At 43.0% G+C, this 19,488-nt stretch overlaps 1 protein-coding gene across 1 annotated transcript in view; it reads left to right on the top strand.

Moving 5' to 3' along the window:
• HSCB (HscB mitochondrial iron-sulfur cluster cochaperone) overlaps positions 1-19,488 on the top strand; it is a 170,599-nt gene that overhangs the window by 87,912 nt on the left and 63,199 nt on the right. Inside the window, exon 3 of the mRNA XM_069619358.1 lies at positions 2,967-3,056. Coding sequence (XP_069475459.1) covers positions 2,967-3,056 — 90 coding nt within the window. The remainder of the gene's footprint in view (positions 1-2,966; positions 3,057-19,488) is intronic.

Here is a 19,488-nt window from a genome sequence, read left to right as displayed (position 1 = left end):
TAACTTTCTGAACAATGGAGGAGGTTGTGGATCTCTGAGACCTGGCCAGGGTGGGGAGGGGGACGTGGTTGCGCTCATGCAAGGGGCATAATACTAACTTTCAAAATGCTGTTCACTGCGCTTGGGCCTAACCTATACGATGGCTGCTGTTTGCCAAGATGGTGTTCACACCCGCATCTACCATATACCTTATAATGCATGCGCTAATGTGATTGTGCACCCCCCTCTATATAATGCGCTCAAAACTAACTTAATTGTATAAAGTCACAGTTGATCTAAAAAACAATTACTCAAACCAAGTGGAATAAAACGCAGTGCACACATAGATTACCTAATATAAGGTTAAGAATGACCCCCACCATCTCTATTTAAAGAAGAAGGTCTTAAGTGCTTTCCTAAACTGAAAAAGCGTCTCACAGTCCCTGATCTCTTTAGGAAGGCTATTCCATAGTCTGGGGCCAAAGACTGCAAATTCTCTAACCCCCTGGACAAACATTTCGACTGAGGAATAATAAACAGCCACTGATCTTTAGACCGGAGCTTCTTAGCCAGTTGATGGCGGCATATTTTATCTCTCGGGTAATTGGGGACCAGCCCATTCAAAAATCAGGCACGCCACTTTAAATTTAATTCGATCTTCCACTGCAGTGTTCTCTGAAAGGGGGATAGGTGGCTGATTTACTTAAACGGCCAACCAGCCCGACGGCTGCATTATGGGCTTTTTGGACCCTATACATTTGTTTGGCATGGATGCACGTCATGAGACGGTTGCAGTAGTCCGAGTTGACATTTGTCAAAGCTCCCACCACCATTGCATGATCTTCATCCGGAACAAACTGTAAAACTTATCTGAGCATTCGCAATTAATAGAAAACTGCCTGGAACTTAGTGCTAGCCTGCGCCTTACTCCCAAGATTGTCTTGCAAATAACAACCCACATTTTTGATCTTCAGGGCGAACTTTAATTTTTCGCCTAGAATACTTGGGGCAAAGCTTTCTTTAACAGCTGCGGTAAGGTGTTTTGGCCCAAACAGTGCAAGCTCCATCTTTGAAGCATTCAACTAGAGCTGATTTATGGACATCCACTTAGCCCCAGGTGACCGAGGTGAGCAGCAGCAAGGGACTTGAGTGCTCCTCTTCATTTGTTTCCAACCCCCACTCCTCTCTGCTTCCCTGTGTAGCAGCCCTCCCCCCTTCCACCCTCCGCTGGCTGATTGGAGCCCAGCTGCCCCACCAACACCGGAAGCTTTGTTGGGAACAACCTGTGCATCTGAGCCCCAGAATCCCTTCCCTACCTGCAGACCGAGGTGACCAGCAACCAGAGACTTCAGCACTCCTCTTTTCGTTTGTCTCCAAACGAAATTCGTTTTGGCCCTTTGTTTTACGTTTAAGTATATGGTTGGCTCGCTATTGCAGCACACTCTTGCCTCCGAACAAGTTCATTTTTGCTGAGTACCCTAATTTGCTGCCCTGGCAATGATTTTCCGTGAATTCCTAAACTTTAACTTGATTTAATTGCAGTGTATTTCAAATTTCTAGTTCTAGTCTTTATTTTTCTTTCCACTTTTTTCCTGGCTCACTATTATGTATTTGGGTCTGGTATGCCTTATCCCACTGCATAGCTGCCTACATTTTACTCTTCTGCCCTCTCAGCACTATGCCTGCTTTGTTTTTTGCCAAGCGTATTCCTGTATGAACGTCACCACCCTTTTCTGTTTATAACTATTTTTTGTTCCTGTTCAATGGGCAGGAACTCTGGGCCCACCGGATAGCCCAGTTTTTTTTAATTTTTCTTGTCCTTGTGTGTCTTGTGTTTAATATACTTTACATAATACCACCAACGATGCCTGCTTCACAGACCCTGCCTTAGCTTGCCTATTAGTGGATGAAGTGCAGAAAGTATCTGTAGCCGCAATTGTGGATGAGATGGCTGAGATTCAAGTAATCTTAAGTAACTTCTGGGTGCTTATTGCATAACTTTTAGTTTTTCTGTAATAACCTTGTCATCTTTGCACCACATTGTGTGTGTGTGTAGTTTTAATTTGTTAATGTGTGTTAGCATGACACTGAACAAAGAGCTCCTCATAAAGGGAACAATTTTCGGAAATGCATTGAGCAGATATCCAAGACAATAGAACTCTACAGTTACCACAAATTCATCATTGCGTTTAAATGGGTAGAATGTGACAGGGAACAATTAGACTCATAACTGTGGGTTATGCTCTGGAGATGAAATAACGGAAGTAATTGTATATTTATCAAATTTAATTTTCCTTCTTTTGTAATAGAAATTTGAGTCATGAAAGCAAATTGAAATTTGTGTTGAATATATGATGAAATATTGTCCAAATGCGAACTAATACACAGGAATAGTAAAATTATTATTTTTATCATGGAATAAGTTTGCATTGTTATTATTTGAAAACCAGATCTTAAATAATACACTTTTGGTTGTTTTACAACACATATTGGGTGTGCGAGGAACGGGAGAGTTCCACAATTGTGTGGACATCTGTTGTTTTTTTCACTTTGAACACCACCTAGTGTCAGGGTTGGTTAATCTCCGTTGTAATTATCTTTAATCCTCGAAGAGTCCACACAAAATAGGAGTGCTCCTAGACTTTGCAGAATATACACTTGTGTACATTTCCCATGGCAATATCGACTTGCTGGTGTTGTCCTTTAACATTTTAAAGCGAGTCTAAGTATGTCGGAGTTGATATGCCCAGATGTGGCCCCTTGCCTCCTGTCCCTAGGAACCACACATCAGCTTGACTTATAAACTGCTGCAGGTCTAGGGTTGCTTGTGTTTCTGTGCAGATGGAAGATTACTTAACAGTTTGGGCAATGCTGTACACTATTGGGTACACGTGACAAAGCTGCATCCACAACTTCATCTTTTGATTTTGGCAGATTATTTTCATGGGGTGTTAATTAAAGAACATTTTTGTGTTTCTCCATTTCAGAAAGAACGTGATTTATCAGAAAAGCAGTCTTCACTAGTGAACAAAGCATATAGGACACTTCTCACTCCTATAAGTCGAGGTTTCTATTTGGTAAGGTGTTTGACTCATATTTTCACAAAATTAAATGCACCACCTTCAGACTATATGCATGAAACCTAAGGCATTTATTTCTGTATGGTGAATGGATAGTTTAAGGTTGAGCTTAACTAGAATGAAAGCGATCATCACATTGCAAAGAATTGGAAAATGAGATAACAAAATCATGTCAACAAAGAGTTGTAAAACTAATTAGTTAAGGAGTTCTGTCATGCACTGCAGGTCACCTTAAGGTCGTTATGCTAGCACTGATTTATGCAAATAGTATAGTAAAAGATTGTGATCAATTAGAATACAGTTGAATGCAAGGGATTGCCCCCAATTCCTCAAACATTACCCTTTGTGTAGGCAGGCCTCAATTCTAAGCTGAGAGCACAGTTCAGCTTTGCAGAACTTTCTGAAAGTCTTCTCATGTGATTCTGCCCATGGTTTGTGTTTTTTGGCTCTGAAACCTTGTACTGCCAGCCTCCATGTTATAGTAACTTGAAAGATTTTTGAGGCATCAGGTTTGGATTTTTCAACCAATAATATCTGGTGGGGATGTATTCTGGGGATAGTTCATTAAGGTAGGTTTTCTCCAATTGGCACTGTATATGGTGCATAGGATCTTAAATGTCATCCTCAATTCCACTTGGAGCCAGGCAAGTACCTTTTTTAACGCATGGTTTATGTGTTTTTTTTTATTTCATTTTTTATCAGTGATCCAGGCAAATGATAGCTTCTTGATTTTGTAGGCATTGGAGCTTAGTAAGTAGCAAGTGTTTCATAGGAGCCCAGTCTTGGTTACATTGCAGTAGCAAGGCATAAAATGAGCAGCGTCGCATAGCAATTCTAACTAAATTGCCACTTGTGTAGCACAGCTAGCCATTTAAATGATCCTGTTCAATGAAACGGCACCCCACCCTGCCTTCCTCTCTTGTCCTCGGGAGACTCTACGCCCTCTTTTGTCTGCAAGTTCAAAGGGGCTAACTGGGAGAGAGAGTGCAGCAGTAATCCCCTCCTCCACTCCTAAAAGTGCCAAAGGCCTGCGTGGGAGTGCTAGGCAAGGAAAGTTATTTCTCTTTCAAATCATTGGAGACCAGAAGTAATCGGGATGATACTATTATTAAGCAAGCTATTTCTTGTTTGGCCATCTATATCCTATTTGACAAAGACCAGACTGTGTAAATTCTATTATTATTTTTTAGAGACAGTCCTGCACTTCCATTTCTAAAAATTGAGGTTATTACATAATGCATAATTACAGTATTGCTACTGTAAACTACTGCATTGACTTTTTCAGTAAAGTTTAGGGTTAGTGTATCTAAATCTCTTTCAGCAGGTGCAGACAAGATCAGTCACCAAAAGTCAAGACAAGGGAAGAAGTAGTAACACTTTTAGATGGGGGTTTCTTAAGGACTTGCAGTGATCCTGTAACATCTTCTTTAGACGAAGGTGAAAGAGATAATGGGACAGAAGCAGTAAAAGTCGGATGAATAGAAGAATACCTTATTTTCTATGCTACCTATTGTACACACATTCTTGCTTGCAGGTTTTTCTTATATCCTGCATTCTTATCCAGCTCTGATCAGAAGACGCACGGATATCGTTACATTTCAATGAAAACCCGAAAAATAACACCATCGTTTTAAGAATTATATTGGTGATTATTTTACTCTTTTTATTATACATTGAGTTAATAAATCAATAACTTTGATATATTGAAAAAGATTAATGCAATGGAAATGTTTCAAGAACTATGAAAGAAGTTCACTGCACGAAGAGTAATTATTGGAGCTTTTTGTGGTATTTGGATTTTAACTGCTATCCTTATTACATAGCATTCACACATACTATAGGCAGTGATGAAAAAGCGAATAAGACACCTACTATTGTCCCCATTAAGAGTTCAAAAACCCCACTGATCTCTGATATTAAGACATGTTTCTCGAAAAAAGAGAGGGGCTAAAGAAGAAAATGAGTGTATAAATATATATTTAGACAGATAGGCTTGTCTAGCTAACGACCTATGATACCAGCACATGTGGGAGAAGGAACATCCAAAGAAGGTTAGGTTTGCTCCTTAATACCATATGCCATGAATGCAGGAAGAACATTTATTGCAAGGGAAATGTTTCCACATGATGCAAGTGTCTCAGCCACCTGGCAACATGTACCACCACAGGACAATTCGAAGGAAAGTGGGCAATTCTAAGATGGTGACCATACCTATTTTTCAATACGAAGACACATATGTGAAAACTAAGAGAGTGTAGACTGGATTGGGGTGGACAAGCAAAAAACTCATTTATCCATCCCAGTATGGAGACCCAATAAAAACTGTCAAAATGGAGAACTAATTGCTCCAACAAGACTGAAAAATCAGGAGAGGCAGGATGCTGAGAAAGGACACCTCTGTTCGTGTATGGGCATGTAGCAACTAGCACTAGATGGGAAGACTGCTAATATCATGCCCTGCACACTTATTGAAGAACAAAGCAATCCGCAAGCTGCAAAAGGTGAATGATGAATGCTTAGAATCATGGGCTAAGCATGCAAGACTACTAATTTGGGTTGAGAACGAAGCAGGACCGGTGCATATGTTGCAAGTGAAGAATGCAACAACCTGCTTCAAGAATAATGGTATGGTCTATGTTGGAAAGAATAAAGGCTGTGGAGAAATTATCGAAGTACCAGGAATTAATGGAGGAACTGCAGTATTAATGGATCGATATTGGTCTTGTGGATCCAGAGCGTACATGCAGTTACCTAAAGACTGAGGAGGAATGGGTGCTCCATTGTAATGGTCCACGTCCCAGCATTAGTGATTCCCAAAAGTGACCTCCATATTGAGGAGTGTCCAGAAATTAATGTGTACCTAAGAAAGAATCACTTTATCTTCGTCGACTAAAAAGATAGAACTATTTCTAATCAAAATCAAGTCTTATGATGATATTCCCGATGAATTCTAATTATTCAGTAAGACTGCCATGATGATGATATCCATATTTACACCAGGACTCTAAGCAGCAGTGAATGCCTAGTAGTTACAAATCACTAGGTGGGACTTGCTGCAGGCGATCAATGCAACAATAAAAGAATTCAATGCAATCAAAGAAGAATTGAAAGCCATCAGGCTGATGACCCTCCTGAACAGGTATGTTCTGGACCTAATACCAGCAATGGAAGGAGGCGTTTGTGTCAAGGTCAGCTCGTCCTGCTGTACATTTATAGCAGCCCATGATGGAGAAAATTGAACCCTGACAGAAGCAATAACAATGTTAATCCTGCATACAAAGAAGGAAGAGGAAGCTGCTCAGACCACAGGACACAATTGGTTCTCCTCTCTGTTTCATGGATTCCATCTTGGTTGGCGAATGCTTTCAAATTCCTTGGAGCCATACTAGTGTTCGTGCTGCAAGGATTTTGTCTCATAAGGATTATCTTGGGACAATGCCATAAGACATCCAAGAAAGCTCTTGGAATGAAGATATGAATGACATTAACAGTGGCACCAGAGAAAAGATACAGACGGAAGAAAGTACTTGAGAACATTAAGAAGAGTTCTCTTGTACCCCCAGGAACAAGGCTTTACTATCCCCAAGATCGGAAGAGATATGTGGGATAATGGATATTCTGTTCACCAGCTGGGGATTGTCGATATATGACTTGGAGCATAGATGAACACATAAAAAATGGACACCTGAGGGGGGTGACGAAAATATGGGTCCCAACGAAAAGAAAATATGAGATGATGGAAGATGAAGCAGGAATTGCGTTGTGTAAGAAGAGGAAAATAAAGTGTGGTTGAATATTTGACTAGAGGGGGGGAATGTAGAGGAGCAGGTGGATGCCTCTCCTCTGGTCCCACTCACCTCCCCCTCACCTCCATCCTATTGGAGTAGCAGATGAAAAGCTGCAATTGGGAACCCATGCACAAGTTTATGCGTTGAAACTGTGAGTCGCGGCCCCGCAGGGGGCTACAGCCGCATCCCTGGGGGCCGTGAGAGGCCAGCATGAAATCTCAAAAAAAACAAAAGGAGAAAAATGGCAGCTCACATGATCAGGCAGAAGCATGAAACTGTCTCGGGCACAAATTAAAGTGGCCCGCAGTTGTAAATAGATATTCATTCCTTTAGTCAGACTGTTTGAATAGTACCCAAGGGGGCGCTTTGTGTTAAAGTGCAAGTAATATTTAAAGAATATTTATTCAGCAACAATGGTCAAAATTAGTAACTCCTCAATGGTCAAAATCTAACTGCATAGTGAAGTAACTCATCAAACTGGCCCACATTGGCCAAAAAGGTGGCCCATACTAGCATTTTACATTTTTGATACATGCATTGCCCTATAGGCCAGTCCGAGCCTGGCGGCTCATCCATAATGGCGAGGGGGCGCTCACCTAGTGGCCCCCTCACCCATTATGGAGGAGCTAAGGAGCCAGCCCAGTGAAACAATGAGCACTCCCTCAGCTACTTTTTCCAGCTGAGGGAGTGCACCTGGGCTGGCTGAACTGTCAAAGGGAAACACGATTTCCCTTTAGCAGTTCAGTTCATTGCCCCAGCCGCACATGCTCACTGAGCCATGCAAGGCTGGGGGATTTTTCTTCGCCAGCATTGCATAGCTCATTGGAAATGCTTGCTAGAGGCACTGCATGTCTGTATGTGCGAGGGGGCGCTCCTGCGCACATACGGACAGAGCAGCCTGGAGCAGGGCGTTTCAGCACCCACATACAGGCCAAGGCAGAAGGCATGTTTATATTAATTTGTTTTTTATTTTAAACGTGTGTGGATGCGTTTATGCTTGTTATGAGTGAGTGTATGGTGATGGATGCTTGTGTGAATGATGGTGATTGCTGTATGAATGTGGTGTTAGTTTGTGTTGGTCCACTGAGCTGATTTTTGGCAAGTGGTGGATAGAGGGGGAATGAGGGTTGTACAACAAAGGCATTTAAAAAAATGCCTAAATGCCTTTGTAGCACAATCCACCTGCCAAAATCAGCTCTCCTTCTGAGGCGCTGTGGAGCCCAGGGGACAGGGATGCTATTCTTTTACTGGACATATATCATAGATGTCCAGTAAAAAATGTCATGCCTGCCCCCTGCACCCCCCAGCACCAATTGCAAACTGTTTGGCTGTTTACACATTTCCTTTTTTAAAGTATGCTCTACAATGCAACATTTTAGCCCATTTATTTTTTTGAAAAAAAATCACGGGGTAAACACCCCCCCCCCCCCCCCGACCCCCCCCCCCCCCCCCCGATCCTCCCTTGATTGGTTCAGGCTCCCTCACTGCTCTGTCGCTTAGACATTTTTGGGGGAAATAGTTATGCCACTCCAAACATTCAACAGCCACCACTGGCCCTTGGACTGTGTTGGGAACGGGATGGGGGAGCCCAGGGACTGTGGTGGGGGCAGGATGGGCGGGAACCATGGGATAGTGGTGGGAGCAGGGTGGGGAAAGCCCATGGGGTGGGGAGAGCCCAGGGACTGGGTAGGAGTGGGATAAGGGAATCCAGTGACTGTGATGGAAGCAGGTGGGGAGCCCAGGGACTATCCTGGGAGTAGGGTGTGGTGACAGCACGCAAAAGTGGTGACAGTCCGGGAGGACAGCTCAGCAGCAATGTTGAAACTTTGGAAGCAAGACGACACGAAGCAACACAAGTTCGATCCCCAGGTCCGTGCTTAGAAACCTCTGGGTATTAAGCGTGTTATAAATAACCTATCCTATCATACATACTGTCCATTTGGCATTTTAGGGGGGTCCCGGCCTGCCCAAATTTTGCTCAGGGCGGGGCCCCGGCCAAAAAAGTTTGAAGACCACTGATCTAAAGGCAAACTACTCCTTTAATGTAAGAAGATGAAATAACATGCTGACCAATAACTGTAAACATGCTGCAATGCAAGGTAGAAAAGATACACAGAAGTTTGCGAATCAACACTGTTACCTCAAAAAGATGAGCCTAGTATTGCAAATTGAAGAAATGGTGAAGAAGCTGTTTTATTTGCAGAATAAGGGTGTATCTTGGCCGAGGAGCAATGAGGCTATTTCGAGAGATGGATTTGAGGCACAAAGGGAGTCGAAGGAACATACCACGTGCATAGGACGTATTTCTGTTAAGACTAGGAGAGACAAGGACATTTGCAAGTTCCAAGTACTGAACAATCATGGGAGCAAAAGCCTATGAGAGGTGGAGTGAGCAAGTCTCAAGGCCAGAGAGGATAATGGCACCCTGTTTAATAAAATCAAATAGTCCTAAATAAGATGCTGAATTGAACAAAATCGTGGTCTCCTAACACGTGACTCAGAAGTCAAAAACAAGGGCTATTCATTCAAACCCAGATGGAGATAGTGCTCTGTTCATACCCCCTCAATGTCCCAGAAGAGTTGGCAGACAATGAGGTCAACTACAAACAGAAGGCCTTGGCTAAAGATCAGGTCGATGACATATGATGGACTACTTGGGAAAACAAGAAATGAATTGATGCTTCTCGAGCAGCTAGGTTTTGTTTCTACTCGCGTGTTGCTAAACTAGCTGAAAGTCCAAGGTTGGATGGGTTGCCAACCATTCATAAGACCTGCCACGCACTTTCATATAGAATGTTGCAGTTACCAATCCCCTACCATATTCTCTGCTATAATCAATATACTACATATGTAGAAGTAGCTCAGGGTGTGCCCTACAGACAAGTGGCAGCCAATAAGATATTGATGCTTATATTATTCTTTAAGTAGGTATGTCCCCCTAATCCAATCCCTCCCAGTTGTAGGTTTTGCAAAATGCCACGTAGGATGACGTCCTAGATGACGTATACAAAATTATATGAACGCTGTATACACAAGAGGTGTGATTATGCAAGCATCTATTTTGATAGCCATACAACTCCCTGCTAACTTTCATTTAGATTAAAGCCGTATTTTAACATCTCCCTTGGGTCTGTCTGATTATTTGGCATAAGATGTTAATTGTAAATTCATCTAGCCCATACAGGGCGCTTCAAAGTACTACAGCACAGGGGCACTGGCCTGTGCAACATCAACTGCATCTAGCTGCACAGAACCGTGCATTGAAAACAGTTTTTAGAGCCTTTTTATCATATTTATTTTTGTATCCATTCATGCAGCTAACCTTTATATTTTGCTGACACTCATCCCACTAATGTTTTATTTCAGCGGTACACAGAAATACTGTATTCTCACTCATTGTATGGGAATACAAGTAACTTTGACGACATGAAAAATATTTCTAATCAAATATGTTTGTTTGCTAATCAAGACAACTGTAATCTACAAACTTTGCTAATCAATTTGCAAAATATGTATTTATGCCTTGATTGATCTTGCTGTCCCATCACCTGGGCCGTCATCAATTCCAAGCAGTGATCTGTATGCAGAAGCAGGAGAATTTTCCTTACTAAGAACAGTTCAAAGATAACACTCTTAGCAACTGCATTGTTTTGGGGGATGAATCGTACCACTTCATCAAATATTACTCCTAGATGTTTGCCTTTAACCCTCTCAGCAATAAAATCTGTTAGATTTTTAGGCATTTCCTCCATCCAACGTGAATGTGGTCAATGTATCTAGAAATGTTAGTCCTGCAACATACTTTGCGCTCAAGGTGAATGTTAATTTGGAGTGTCATCTGCATGCTTTTGAAATTGCAGCAGATGTGGATCTAAGACCAGAGCAAGTGGGCATGGGTAATTGGTAAATGGAAGAGGAAAGAGGAAGAACACATTTGGGACTTCTCAATGCACCCTGCAAAGGACTATTTTGTAGTTCCAAACTGGACTTATTTGCTTCTTTCTATGAGAAATGATTTGGTCAATTCCACAGCATTGAAGGTCAGTACTGCCTTTTCTGACAGTCTTTTCACCAATGTGATGTATTCTCCTATATTATATTCTGCGGAAAAGTCAAGGTGAATCAGTTTTTGATTGATATTTTATTTCTATCACGCTCGTACACAAGTGTTTCAGAGCGCGACCAGGCAAGGGAGGGGCACAGGGGAGAACAAAACAGCGATCTTTCCAGGCCCAGTGACATTGAGAATGCGCAAGTGCATGGGAGGGGGGGGGGAGTGCATGGAAGGAGGGAGAAGTGAAAAGTGCGAAGCAGAGGAGAAACAGATAAATAACAATAAATAGATAATAAAGGCAACAAACTATGGTAATGCAGCCAGCAATTTGCAAGTGCTAGGTTTAAGGCAGCAGACGGGGTAGGTCTGATGAGTGCAGGAAGAAAAATGGGGGGGTGCTGTATGGGTACAGATACAGACCCCAGTGCAAGGGGGGGGGGGGGCGGAGGCAGTGCGGGAGGGTGGCAGAGTGAGCAAGTACCTGGGACAGAGGTTGGCCAGGTGCACAGTGCCAAGAGAGAACAGATCAGCGGGGGAGAGGGGGAGCAAAGGCAGAAGAAAAGAGGATGGTCTTGAGGTTCTTCCAGAACTGGAGATGGTTCTCCTCAAGTTTTAGAGTGGCAGGGAGGCTGTTCCAGAGGGAAGGCCAAGCCGAAGACCGAGATCTACCCCCAGCTCATTTCTTTGAAAAACGACTGACCCTGAGGGAGTTGGAGGTAGAGGAGCGAAGAGCTCGAGAGGGGAGTTAGCCTGCTGATCCTCATTCAGGGAGATGAGCAGCTGCCCTCCGATATTGATGGACATTGGTTGTTGACCCTTTCATTAGCATGAAGACTGATTGGTAATCGTGTATGATGTTGTTTGGTTTTTTGTATTCTCACAGCTGTTATGGCATGGTATTTTGAGAGTGTCAGTATACACTGTAATTTATTTTGTTATTGTTTTGGAACTGTAATTTCTACTGTGAAATGCTGCCATTTGATTGATCTCCAGGTGCTCGGGTGCATCTGAAAGAATAGGGGGATGGGTGGGTATGGTTAGTGGGAGAAGAGGGGAAAATGCAAATTAGCTATACAGTTTGGTTGGTACATGCAGAGCAGAAGTACCCTGAGCTCTGCTGCTTGCTTGTAAGTTTCAAGGTCTGTTTTGGGCTTGGAGGCGTATCTTGTCCAGAATGAGGAAGCCCCGTGTGCCCTTGGTGCTAGGATCCCTTGGCTTGGTTTTGGTAAGCAAGTTAGTTTGTAAAAGAGTAGTGTTCTGTGGTTCAATGTCCATTCAGCGGGCTCCTGCGACTGTGATTTACACATGACTTAGTTGGTCTGCTTGTAGTGCTTTTGACCATGGTAGTTGAGCGAGTTGGTGCGTTAAGGGGACTGGGTGCCCAGAGCATTATTTAGGTGTGTCTAAGGCTATACTGGGTGCCCAGAGCACTGTTTAGGTGTGTCTAAGGCTATACTTCTGGGAGTTGCTTTTCCAGTGCTTTGCTTGTGCAGTGACGTCCTGAGGCATCATGGAGTGGGCTGATATTGCTGGTAATGTGCAGTGTGTAGAGTCTCATTAAGGATGAGAGGGTAAACAATAATTTATGATAGGGCAGGCTCTGAATAACACAAATGCACTGAGTTTCCACTGCAAATAAAGCTGTACATATTTACTGACACTTAGTTTCTGCTTATACAAAAGACCCACAGATGTTTACATCAGCAACAGTCGGCATGTGTGCATTGTGACATCTGCAATCGTAGCCTAAATTGTTACTCAGAAATTCAAAGTGTCTATAAGCTAACTTCTAATTAATGTTATGTCTAATGCAGAGGTTGTTGGCACATTTCTACCTAGCAATGCTTACTTTGGTGTGCAGATGAGGTAATTATCTACTCCTGGTGTGGTCTGGGCATGGCTGGCTTGGGGAAAATTGGGGGTGCGTGCTCCACTCGCAGTGTCTCATTGCCAGCCATGCCCAGACCACACCAGCATGGTTCCTTGGGCAGACTGCATCACACAATAAGGAAAATCCTAATTGGCTGCTGCAGCCTGTCCTCCCCTTCCTATGATTTCTTATCTCTTACAAACACAGAGAGATAGATAATCATAGAAAGTGGACATTCAGCTCCAAGTGTGTATTCACAAAGGGCCGAAACCGAATACCTAGATTTTGTCTGAAATTCAGTAGGCACAAGGAGCAGTGTGTATCTTGGGCAATGCAAACTACACCATCACCATAAAAATAAAAGTGTGTAGATTTATTCATTAAATTGCAGTTGAATTTACCTGTAGAATGGAAACTCGTCGCACAAACCATTGGAAATGAATTAAGAAAACTTTTGGACAAAGTGGTTCAAATGATCTATTACTTACAAGTAGTCCTCTTCAATCACAAATTGCTCATATCTGTGAATAAATGTGGGCAAGGTTTAGAAAGCTTCTACTGCACACAGAAATTGGTTCACTCTCAGGAGGTAGAGTGCTTTGTCAAGTATACAAATTGAGGGAAATGATGCCTAAACGTTTTCACGAAAATCAGAAACATTAATTCTGTGATCTAATACAAAACAAAATTTGGTACACTAAATTGGGATGAAGTGGATGAAGACTTCTGGCAGATGCATTGGCATCGGAAAGAAAAGATCCTGGGAAGGCACATCCAGGTGGTACTGCTGGAGATGGAAACAGCACATCTGTAGACACTTCATCAAAAGCCTCCTCTATAAACCTCTCTAGCATTTCTGCTCACTCTTCAAGTGTAGTTGCAGGTGTTTCAAGACTCTGGCTGTTGGTGGCAGCACCATGAAAGTTGATTCTGCACAACCACCCCTCCCAGACCCAGTAAAGAGGGAAGACGACATCTAAGCCAAAAAAGGCTGCAGCCCGGTATTGGACAGACCATTCAGAAGGTGTTGGGTGCAAGTTTGAGACCTAGTTCGCAGCATCTATTCCTCATGTAGAATTGTTTAAAGGTCTCCTAAGGCATGGACGAGATCAGAGCTACCTCTAATTTGATTCAGCCCCTCATCTGGTTCCATTACGACAATGGTGAAGAGCCCTATAGGAAGGCTAATTTCCATCAAAATGTACAAACCCATGGCCTATATTCTGCGCACAGGTATCTGCTGTAGAAACTCACATCTGCATCCACGTCTGTTGCTTTGTCTGTTCCAGCCAGCTCCACCCAACCTCCTTCCATCCTTCCTATACCCATTCTGTACGACTGCAAAGTTGTGTGTGAAATATGACGGCTGCATTATGTTGAGATCGCACCCTGCATGGTTGCAAAAAAGCTATTTTAAAACACCAAAGCAATTGCTGCCACTACAAATATATATAAAAAATGTTCAGTGGCAATTATTTTATCTCTTATTTTACAAAAATAAAAACAAAGAAAACTCATGAAAAGAGTAGGCACAGCAAACCCATACTTCATATATTATTTGTGGACAGAAATTGCATTGCTGAAGCCCATAGTGCACCTGCATTTATTGGGGGAATTTGCATCAGAAAAAGCATTCTATTTCTTTGTTTATTTTTTACATAACGGGAGTTTGCACAACTAATACAATTCCTATATTCTTTGAGTATAACTTTAAAAATGGAACCAAACATAATTTTCATGAAATTAAAGACTAGTTTTCACAATACAACAAACACGTGAAGACAATATATTTTCACTTCTAGATAACACAGTAACACACTCTAGCATAAAACCTCTTTTTTTAAGCACAAATTTTCAGATCACCCCAAAAGCTCTATAATAAACACTGTAAGTGATAATGAAAGCACTGTAAATAAAATCACATTTCTAGTGCTCTGTGATCCTTCTTTTATTTTGAGTGCAGGAAGTATATTTTGTGATTCTGTATCATGCACCTCACTGAAATATATTGACACTTAAAAATATTCTTAGCATTGCCAACTGTCAGTATGTTCCGAAAGAGCCTTGCTCAAAGCGTCTACGGTGCCACCTCCCACCTCGATCAAGCTGTGACAGGTTTTGCACATCACCACAAAGTTTGAAAGATCGGATGCTGGCAGGATGGACTGAGGTGGGTGTTAGTTGGTGGAAAAGAACAACTGATCTTTGGCGCGATGATAAATACTGCTGTGCAGATCTTGCTCCTGCGCTTTGACCTTATGTTTCGCGCCCTCGTATACGAAACGTCCACTTCATCCCAATGTGCACGGACAAGATGTTGAACTTTGCCACCGCTTGTGTGAAGGTCCCTTTGCAAAACCGTAACACAGAAATTGTGCATGACTTCCTCGATCATCTTCTTGCTGTGTTGGTCCTTTACCTAGAAACATTGCCAACTGTCAGAAAATGTTTTTTGTGCACATTTCTTCTTCCTTGGAGGTAAAAACGAAGACACCACACCACCGCTGGTCGTAGTCATTGTAAAACGCAAGACCATGGCGGAAAAATGAAAACTGTAAACATACACAGAAAGGACTCTGCCACTTAAATAAAACAAAACATGAAACAAACAAAAAATTGCTAAAATAACAAAAAATGACAAACTACAAAGCACAAGACAAAGGACAAAAGGTATATGAAGACGAAAGAGAAAAAGGAATGGATAAATCAAGGTACTACTTTTTAAAAGTTCCTGTATGCTTACAAAAAAGTTCACACACCAAGAGACAAAAAGCAATGACAGAAACCTGGTGCTTGGGCGAGGGGTATAACCGTGGTTACGCGAAATAGCCAACTGGAATGGGCTCCTGCTGCCCGCCTTCACATTTTCTAGCTGCGTCAACGAACGGCCCAATCATGTGTCGTGCATACCACAATATATATATATTCAACTAAAGCCACCTTTTTACTTTGCATTGCCTTTTGCGCAGCCTATGACCACAATGATGACATCACCAATGACCTGTTCTATCAGATCACTGTTCACATCACAGATCGCATCACTATGCCATCACTGCTGACAACAGTAATTACATTGCATGTAACAGTTATCCCTTTCCACTATACCTTGAATGTGTTAATTTTTCTAATGTTATCCAAGTAGAGACGTTAAAGTACATTTGGTACCCGTTGAGGGACAATCACATTTATTTAAACAATATGATTGGCCCTTGCTGGATCCTTAGCAGCCTGACAAGGCACCGGGCGCTGCCATGTCCCTCAGTGTTCCTTCAGCTTGTGGATAGCATAGAGAGGGAGAAGGGACTCGTCTTCCTTTCCATTGCAGCCATTTACTTTTTTAAATCTTTTTAATGGCAACCCATTTGTGGCATATGCAGCACATTACCTTCATAACAGATAAATTGGGTGCCAGTAATATAGCAACAGGTGGAATTGAAGCACCAGCTGCAGAAATGGGTTGACTGTCTGTTGGTGGTGGATACAGCTGCTGGAGGTGGTGCCGATTCTCTGCGACGTAATACATGAGTCCCATACATTTCTATTTTGTGGTGCTCACCTGATTTACAGTACCCATCATCCACATTGGCCCAGTGGATACACACCAGATGGTTTATTTGGACTGACATTCCCAGGCTTTCAAAGAGAACGTTTGTCTGTGTTTCTTTTGCACTATGTGCATTAGACATCCTCCGCTTCTTTTTTTGAACGGTGGTCTGTTACTTTTGAAGTAATGCCAACTATCTGCGATGGACTTAATTTCAGTTGCTTCTGTGGTGGAACTGGATTGGGGACACACACATCATCATCACTGCTGCTATGCTATAATTGTCAGACAAGTTTAAATGCATCTTATCCAAAACAGGACTGCGAGACTTGTCCTTGGCCTCAAGTCCAGGGATCGTATCTCTCCAGGACTGAAATCCCTGAACTGGCTCCCAGTGGCTGCAAGGATTAAGTTCAGAACCCTCTGCATTATCCACAAGGCCTTCTGGGGCCTGGGACCACACTACCTTCAACTCTCTCTTCCTAAATACCTTCCTTCCCGGGCTCTTCGCTCATCTGCCTCCAACTCCCTCAGGGTTAGCCGCTTCTACAAGCAACGAGTTGGTGGTCGATCTCTCTCCTCGGCTGGGGCCTCCCTCTGGAACAACCTTCCTGCCTCCCTGAAACTCGAGGAGAACCATCTCCGCTTCAGGAAACGCCTCAAAACCTTCCTCTTTGCTTACGCCTTCTCTGCCTCTCTCCCCTGCTGAAATTCCCTGCCGATTCTGCACCGGTTACCTGGCCACCCTTTCTGATCCTGGGGCCAGGTCCCGCCTTTTGCTCACCTCACCTGCCATGCCTCCCTGGCAACCCCCTGCACTTGAAATCCCTTCAGTCACCATACCTGCACTTATGTCTGCTCTTACCTTGGACTTGCCACCATCAGGCTGTTTTATTTGTAGTATTTATTCTTCTTACATGTACTGCGCTGCACTCTCCCCTCTCCTTGCACTCTTCCCTTTCTCCCTACCCTCGCACTTGCGCGATCTGAAGGACACCTGGCCTAGTAGGATCGTTGTCTATCTGTCTTTCGCTGTTTTGCCCTCCCTTGCCTCGTCGCGCCTTGAAACACTTGTGTATAGGCGCGTTATAAATGCCATATCATATATCATATCATGTCTAACTGGGGAGGAAAATTTAAAACATCAAAATTTGCAAGACTAAAAAGACAATTCCACAAAAAATGCTTCTACTGCACAAAGAAGTTTGTTGGCTCTCGAGGTTGAGCGCTTTGTTGGGTATATGAATTGAGGGAAATGATGCTTAAAGATGTTCATGAAAATCAGCTAAATGAATTCTATGATCGAATTCAAAACAAACATTGGTGCACAAAATTGGGGTGAAGTGGATGAAGACTTCGGGCAGTTGCATTGGCATCAGAAAGAAAATATCCTGGGAAGGCCTCTTGCTCCTCCAGGCAGTTCTGCTGGAGATGGGAGCAGCATATCTGTAGACACTTCATCAAAAGCCTCCTCTATGAACCGATCTAGCATTTCTGATGACACTAGCAATGGAGTGCTCCAGTGCTGCAAGCGTTTCAAGACTAGCTCTTGGTGTTGGCACCTTTAATGGTGGAGGTTGATTCTGCACAACCACTGCTCATAGATCCAGTGAAGAGGGAAGGCCACATGTAAGCCAAAAAAGGCTGCAGCCCAGTATGGGGCAGACCATCTGGAAGGTGTTGGGCGCCAGTTTGAAACATAGTTCGCAGCATCTATCCCTCATGTAAGATTGGTTAAAGTTCTCCCAAGGAATGGACGAGATCAGAGGTACAGGCGAGCCTGGAAGAGAAAAGGGCGAAGAAAGAAAGCCCAGAAGGCACATGTTGACCACACCCCTCCAGGTACGCCATGGAAAGAGAAAGCTGGAAAGAGAAAGCTGGCAAGAGAAAAGCACTGAGGACAAGGATGAAAGAAAGCCGGTGGCAGAAAATATCTTCGCCCCACTCGGTCGAGGAAAACGACAGCTGGCAGGAGCAGTCCAGTTAATAGAAGGCAGAAACAGTCATTTTCCAGTGAAGATAAAGACAAAAGAGCTCTCAAGAAAATGCAAAGGCGAATCGCGAGAATGGGGACGACTTTGACCCAGACACTCTTTCATCCCTAGCCCTCAGAATGGGAGCCACAAATGAAAATAGCGGCCTAACGGGTGATGGGGTTGAAAAGGTCACTGGCCAAAGAAGCCAGAAAACAAACTACAGACTGAGTGTCCCAGACCACATCTGCCCGAGAGAATTGCTGAAACACCTGAAATAGACAAATTAATGCTCACCTGCATGGGGAAATATAATAAACACATCAAGAAATGGCTTGATGGATCTTGGAAATCATGGCAAGATAAATTACTGGATGTGTTAGGCCCAATTACAAACATACTCCACCTGGCAGATAAAGCGAAAGGGGGCGGACATAGACCTTACTGTTCAGACAAAATGGGCCACGAAAGACATATGCCTACTGCATAACGCCAACAGTACAATCACAGCGGAAAGGAAAAGGTCCAGCATAGTAAAAAGTGATCCTAAACTGAGCAAGCTTGCAACATCGGAGGCAGCCAAGGGCAAATTATTTGGCGACTTGTTCGTCAGACTCAATCATCAAGAAACCCCCCCCAAAAGTTCATTTTAATTCATTCTTTCAGATTTTGCCCGTCCCCTGTTTAAGAAACACCAGTTTGGTGAAAAATAAGCATTTTCTATTTTGTTTGCTTTTTATCACTAGCCTAAAAAGTTTCAACATATCCTGCTGACATATTTAAGGATTTGTCTACGTTTCTGAATACCTTCACCGCCCTACATAAGACTCGCTCTTCACTGAAAAGTGTATTCGCCCCTCAGGTTTTTGCCAGGACTGACAGATGCTACCTAGCCAACCACAGAGGCAATCAAATGCCCTACATAGGAAACAGCTGGTGCCAAGAGGACAGCATGTACCGTGCCTGTTACTTTAGTTCCACTTTTCCACACTTCGCTTAGGATGCACTGTGGTTGTTTGTCAAGTATTAGTGATGCCACCGCGGGCCGTAGCCTTCAGAAGTACTCACTATATATTTTAGAACACTACCAAAGTTAGATAGCCGAGGCATAGTATCTCCCAAAACAGCATACATTGGACATTGTCACTTTCTTGGAGAATTTGTGAATCACTTGCTCAGACCTTATAGGAAACCTGCTCA

The sequence above is a fragment of the Ambystoma mexicanum genome, chromosome 10 (genome assembly GCF_040938575.1).
Source record: "Ambystoma mexicanum isolate Mex_15411 chromosome 10, UKY_AmexF1_1, whole genome shotgun sequence".
Lineage (NCBI taxonomy): Eukaryota > Metazoa > Chordata > Amphibia > Caudata > Ambystomatidae > Ambystoma > Ambystoma mexicanum.
This window is presented reverse-complemented; position numbering and strand designations above follow the sequence as displayed.